This window comes from Glandiceps talaboti, chromosome 12, assembly GCF_964340395.1.
Source record: "Glandiceps talaboti chromosome 12, keGlaTala1.1, whole genome shotgun sequence".
NCBI classification, from domain to species: Eukaryota; Metazoa; Hemichordata; class Enteropneusta; family Spengelidae; genus Glandiceps; species Glandiceps talaboti.
In genome coordinates this window covers 23,059,845-23,066,674 of record NC_135560.1, presented here as the reverse complement: position 1 = coordinate 23,066,674, position 6,830 = coordinate 23,059,845, and the positions used below count along the sequence as shown (strand labels likewise).

General features: G+C 36.3%; 1 protein-coding gene across 1 annotated transcript in view; it reads right to left on the bottom strand.

The window, feature by feature from the left end:
• Window positions 1–6,333, bottom strand: part of LOC144443133 (telomerase reverse transcriptase-like) — a 7,291-nt gene extending 958 nt beyond the window's left edge. The window contains exons 1-8 of the mRNA XM_078132503.1: window positions 6,319–6,333; window positions 5,157–5,253; window positions 4,455–4,609; window positions 3,921–3,977; window positions 3,316–3,410; window positions 2,834–2,927; window positions 1,716–1,898; window positions 655–729 (exon numbers count right to left, since the gene is read on the bottom strand). Of these exons, the coding sequence (XP_077988629.1) occupies window positions 655–729; window positions 1,716–1,898; window positions 2,834–2,927; window positions 3,316–3,410; window positions 3,921–3,977; window positions 4,455–4,609; window positions 5,157–5,253; window positions 6,319–6,333 (771 nt within the window). The remainder of the gene's footprint in view (window positions 1–654; window positions 730–1,715; window positions 1,899–2,833; window positions 2,928–3,315; window positions 3,411–3,920; window positions 3,978–4,454; window positions 4,610–5,156; window positions 5,254–6,318) is intronic.
• Window positions 6,334–6,830: the final 497 nt, after the last annotated feature.

The window sequence follows — 6,830 nt, the reverse complement described above, 5'->3', positions numbered from 1 at the left end:
GGTGTTGTCGATCTTGCTGCAGCAGCCCTATACTGCTTGGCAATAATCAAAGTGAGGTAAAATAAAGCTATTATAGTATTGCCGCCGTGCCGATTTTGGAAGGAAGCACTTTATTCGCGCCAAAATTCAATCTTTTACGAGAAAAGGATCAGACATAATCGAGTCAGAAAGTGGAGTCAGGAGATATTGGTTATTTATTTATTTATTTATTTATTTATTTATCTATCTATAAACCATCCAACAGGCATTGCCCAATAACAGGAGGAAGATTCAGAGTTACCATTCAACATGGGCATGATTGTTAGTACATTAAATGTAACAAATTTTGTAAATATTCAAAGAGAACTTTGGGACAGAACTGGATTGACCTGGACTCAGCTAGTTTGAACTGATCTATAAGTATACTGTACTGAACTTGGAAAAATTGAATTTCACAACATTGGGCTGTACTGGGAAGAAGTGTTTCAATTACTTTTAAAATAAGTCAGCTTACACTCATTCAAGGTACCCTGAATAATATTAAAATCTTTCTTATAAATATTATGTTTTGTTATTCATGAACAAATTTGTAATAATATTTTATCTGAATGTAGTTCCACTCCCTATTTCTTATCAACCATTAACTGTTTTGATATATCTATTAACTGAACTGACCTTCACCATATTACCACAAATATGCTTGCGTAATTTCTGTAGCAGGGCTTCATTCTTCTCCACAAAGTTGGTATTCTGTAGAAAAAGGAAATCATTTTTATTAATCCTGGTTTCCTTACTAGCTGACAATACATGTACTGACTAATTGTTAGCAGACAGTCAGAGTTCTTATAATTGAAGGCAATAATGGTTATTATAAATGAAGTTGTGAGAATTTCATGTCATAAACTATTGTGCTCATCTTGAATTTAAAGTTAAAAATATTAAAAGAATTTAAAGAGTTGAAAGCAGTCCTTTCCTTGATTTCTGAGTCTTACAAAATGAAACTCATCTCTCCTTCTGTAATGTCCTGAGGCGATCTCCATTATAATGTAATAATCGCAATAGTACAACTTTATACAGTGCAAAACTTCCAATAGATGTTGTGATCATAGCACTGTTACTATTATTACCCCTGGCACAGACCTATATCTGTATATAGCCCTATACAACTTCCTCAACTCCCTAGAGAGCATACAATCCATTGCAGCCTCTGTAAGTGCATAGTATTTAAAGTCTTCATATTAAAACCTCTATCCTACCAGGTACCCAATTATATAGCTGGATTGACGGGGGCACTGTTGTGCTTAAAATCTTGCCAAAGGACTTTAACTATCAAGTTCAGAAACAAATTGCAGCAGTGAGACTTTAACCAACAACTTGTAGATTTCAAACTGGCTACTCCATCTTTTCAAATATCATGATTCTATGATGATCACTACTCTTCCATGGTGTTCTGAGATGATACCTCAATAGTGAAAACAATTGATGTAGTTATTCATACAGCCTGGTTAGTATTCTTCATACAGCCTGGTTAGTATTCTCCATACAGCCTGGTTAGTATTCTTCATACAGCCTGGTTAGTATTCTTCATACAGCCTGGTTAGTATTCTTCATACAGCCTGGTTAGTATTCTCCATACAGCCTGGTTAGTATTCTTCATATTACATATTAGTATTAAACATAGTACAGACACACACTGAAACAACCATTATATTACAAGCATTATAATTTCAACTTACCAATTCAACAATGACTTTCTTACTCAAACTACTGTTGCGCTTTCTTTCCCTACTGACAAACTTGGTGATATCAGGTAGGAATTCTGTTAGTGGGCTGACATTCCATTTGTGATGCTTATACACTTGACCTTGATGGACACCATTAATTGCATAGTGTCTTAATGTGTACATCCCTTGGTTCATCTATGAAGGACGAGATCAAGTTAACAATGAGAGGTTTTCAAGATCACAGGCACCAATTTAATCACAATGAGCTTGCATGTGCCATGTAAAGTGCATGCCTTCCATAATAAGGACTAAAGAGATTTATTAGTTTAATGTGCGTACAAAGTCTCAATTTAATTGAACCACTATACAGAGAGAGAGAGAGAGAGAGAGAGAGAGAGAGAGAGAGAGAGAGAGAGAGAGAGAGAGAGAGAGAGAGAGAGAGAGAGAGAGAGAGAGAGAGAGAGAGAGAGAGAGAGAGAGAGAGAGAGAGAGAGAGAGAGAGAGAGAGAGAGAGAGAGAGAGGAGAGAGAGAGAGAGAGAGAGAGAGAGAGAGAGAGAGAGAGAGAGAGAGAGAGAGAGAGAGAGAGAGGAGAGAGAGAGAGAGAGAGAGAGAGAGAGAGAGAGAGAGAGAGAGAGAGCAATTACAAAATAGATAAACACCGACAGACAGACATCAACATGGTAAGAGGTACATGTAAGAACACAGTTGTTTCACACATAAGGGTTTCAACCAATGCTTCTACTTCTATTTGAGGGATAATTGTTGTATGTTTGCAAGTTGACATGTGTAACCTGGCTGCCTGAAGTGTTGGGACTGAAATGTTAATACTGGATAACTTTATATATTGTTATACAGAGAAAGGAGCTAAAACAGACAGACAGACAAAGACAGACAGACAGTCAGTCAGTCAGACCAACCGACAGACAGACAGACAAGACATACGCACAGACAGACAGACAGCCACATAGACAGACAGTAAGTCAGTCAGTCAGTCAGTCAGACAGACAGACAGACAGACAAGACAGACAGACAGACAGACAGACAGACAGACAGACAAGATAATTACAGAGAAAAACACATCCACAGCCAGACATTATCCCTTTCTCCCATGCAACAAACCAAACATTACCTTGCTCAGTACACCTTCCATGATTTCCAACAATTTGTCCTGTTTGATAGTATCAAAGCAGTTCTGAACATCCAATTTTAAGAAGTATAATCTCCTAGAAAATAAAATAAAGAAAACTGCTACTTCTAGTCGTGTGAAACAAACTGGTTCTAATTTTTGAATACAGTAAACTGTTCTCATCATGGGATTGCACTTCTTAGAAAGACCACCTTATAGCTATGTTATTTGTGTGTATTGTGTTAGTTATTGGCCTACAAATTGATAGCCTACTGAAAATTATAAAATGTATAAAATGATCTTTTATACATTCTGTTTGTTTAATATTTTACATGGGTGTGTAAGGTTCCCTGTGAATTTGCAGTCATTGAATTTGCATAATATATGCATGTCTTCAAGACTAAAACACACTCTAACATGAATATACTCATCACAAAGAAAATGTAGTGTTAGCACCCTTGTCATTGTTGCCGAGGCTGCCATACTTGGCAGGTTCCTGCTGTGCTCCAAAGATGTTTTTACCATCCTTGAATTTTGCATATTGACAGATCTCAAACCCGATCCAATGATCCAATTTATCCTACATATAAAATTGTCTCAGAAATCATAATACTTATAATTTTCATGTGAGTATGTAATGAGAAGAACAATGAGACTAATATGCTGTTGACTTATTTTTAAAGGTTGCTAATATTGAAGAAACCAACCTGAATTGTTTCTGTTTACAGTGCATATTAACAAAACTGATCCATTTGTTGTATATTTCATCCATTCCAAGCACTGATGACCCCAGCTGTTCTGGATGCAGAGTCTAGGGTAGAATGACAAATGTGAAAGATTGAGACTGTGACAAAATCCTTGCATCATTTCATTATTATAAACACTGTGATATAGACCACACAGACATTTAAGACTATGAGCTCAAAATGCTGGTATCCATCTTAGTTTAGTGAATTTGTCAAAGTCTACAACTTTGATGCTATATTCTACGAAAGTTAAATGGAACAAAAGAAAGCTTGACTTGATACACTTAAATTCATAAGTTGGACTTTCTTTGAATTTCATTCTGATAATATTCTTAGTTTCTTACCTTGATGTATGTCAATATCTGTAATAATCCATACAGACTAACTTCTTTTGCTTTAACCTTTGACAAAGAAACAAATAATGGTTCAGTTGTATGATGTGCGAGTGCACAAGTGCTTGCAGTGTTCTCTGTTGCAGTACTTTCACAAGCATTGTGAGTGAAAGTGCAGCAGAAAACACTGCAAGCACTAGTGCAAATACCCCTGAGTACCAACACTGGTACTCACATGGCATGGGGTTCTGTTATTATTACATGTTTATCCAAACCAATAGATTTCCATAAAAATGACACTATGCAACTATCGCACACTTGAACAATCATTCATGTCCACAGTCACATATCAGTTGCATGCAGATATGCAATAGTGTTTTCAGTATTGCACTGCAGTGCAAATACCACTAGTATGTGTGTGCACCAGTGCAAATAATCTCTGGGTAATTTCAAATTCAGAACCAATTTTGGTGCTAAAAATGCATCAAGTTTAGCATTGATGAAGGATTAGCATATTAACGACAACAACACATTCATGTAACTCACCTGCATGTTAGAACTTCCTGTCATGGTTGTAATGGGTCTTAAACTTGCCATCTTTGGTACAAATCTCAAATTACAATGACTTTTACCCAAGACTTGTAATGTCTTTTTGGCTTCCTGGAAAGGTACTTTCTTCAGCATTCCCTTATTAAGGTATTCTTGTATGGAACAATCAGAATAAGTTTGTGTTATCGTTTTTAAGTTCATCTACCAACAATGATCTTGTGGCAGAAAAGACAACATTTAAAATTTTAATTCTATTGAGTGTGTTGCTTTCTTTTCTATAGACTGATTATTTCTGTAAATCATAGATGATGTCATCTCAAACTGTGAACGTCACACGGAGGATAAATAATGATGTCAATTGTCAAACTGATAAAAAGTAAAAGTTATAGAATCAATGTAATATACACATAGACTCCCAACAATAAAAATAACACATTGTCAATTGATGATAATTTGTAACACTTGTAACACTTCAGTTGTCTGAGATATTCTAATGATGTAATTCTGAAGTCAGACCATACACTGAGTTGTAACAGTTCAATATGGGTGGGGGGGTGGGGGGGGGGGTGGGGGGGGTGGGGGGTGGATGGAGGGAGGGGGTGTGGATGGGGAGAGGGGGTGTGGATGGAGGGAGAGGGGGATGTGGATGGAGTGAGAGGCATGGGGAGGGGAGGGGATGTTGTTGTTATACAGACTCACCATTAACTCCTAGTGATCTGCATTTGTTCCAAATAATTTTCCTGTAGAAGAAAATATGGTTTCTGTAGACACCGGACTCTGTGACATAGAACATAGACTGTATACACAAAGAAAGAAAAAAAAATGTCTTATTAGGAATGGAGAACACATACAGAGAAAGGAAATGTCTTGTATATTATGAATGGAGACAATATAGTAGAGTGTATACACAGAGAATGGAAATGTCTTGTATATTATGAAGGGAGGCAATATAGTAGAGTGTATACACAGAGAATGGAAATGTCTTGTATATTATGAATGGAGACAATATAGTAGAGTGTATACACAGAGAAAGGAAATGTCTTGTATATTATGAAGGGAGACAATATAGTAGAGTGTATACACAGAGAATGGAAATGTCTTTTATATTATGAATGGAGACAATATAGTAGAGTGTATACACAGAGAATGGAAATGTCTTTTATATTATGAATGGAGACAATATAGTAGAGTGTATACACAGAGAAAGGAAATGTCTTGTATATTATGAATGGAGACAATATAGTAGAGTGTATACACAGAGAATGGAAATGTCTTGTATATTATGAAGGGAGACAATATAGTAGAGTGTATACACAGAGAATGGAAATGTCTTTTATATTATGAAGGGAGACAATATAGTAGAGTGTATACACAGAGAATGGAAATGTCTTTTATATTATGAATGGAAAACACACAGTAGACAAACAGTTTATCCACATTATTGGTATTGGTAGCAATATACTCAACAGTCTCAAGATCTTTGAAATTGCACAACTGTAAAGAGTCACCATGACATGTATGTTCAAACTCTAGTTGTAGCTAGAGACAGTGAGAAACTTCTCATTAAATGCACAATGTTTGCAGTTCAAGGCTGGCTTAAGATGTAATTATTATAGCAGTGGCCACTAGAGGGCAGTTATCGAAATGTCTATACACTTGGAGATTGGTTATTTATCGGATGGCCAACCCAGGTTTGCAGGTTAGTTGCATGACAAATAACCAAAAGATGCTCGGAAAATTGACACATGCATTTTTGATTATTAAAGCTATGTAAAGTAAAAATGTATGTGTACATGTACATGTACAAGATAATTCTATGAATAAAATGAAACCAAATAACTCAGATCTGAAGAATACCTACCTTGATAACAACCATGATGAAGTCATTCATAATCCATTTAAGCATCCTCTGCAGCACAGCCAGTTTTCTGTCTGACTCACTGGTGGTGAGGTGTCCAGTTGATTTAGAAGACAGCCATGTACAGTCACTTACCTACAGATGTAAAATATGATTGAAATATTGAAGATATGTGTGGGTGGTTAGTGGTGGTAAAGTCTGTGAGGAATGTGTCAGGATGCCCTCCCCATTAGCATACTGGAAACCTTGACCATTGAGGGTGGAATGACATGACATTTCTTACATTTCAGTGTAATGCTATTATTGAATAGAGTGATTCAACAGTTTCCACTAGGACAACTGGTAGTGGTTCAACCATCAGTGTTAATGCTATTATTGAATACAGGGTTTCAACAGTTTCCACTAGGACAACTGGTAGAGATCAACCATCAGTGTAATGCTATTATTGGATAGGAGTGATCAACAGTTTTCACTAGGACAACTGGTAGAGGTTCAACCATCAGGTTTATAAATAC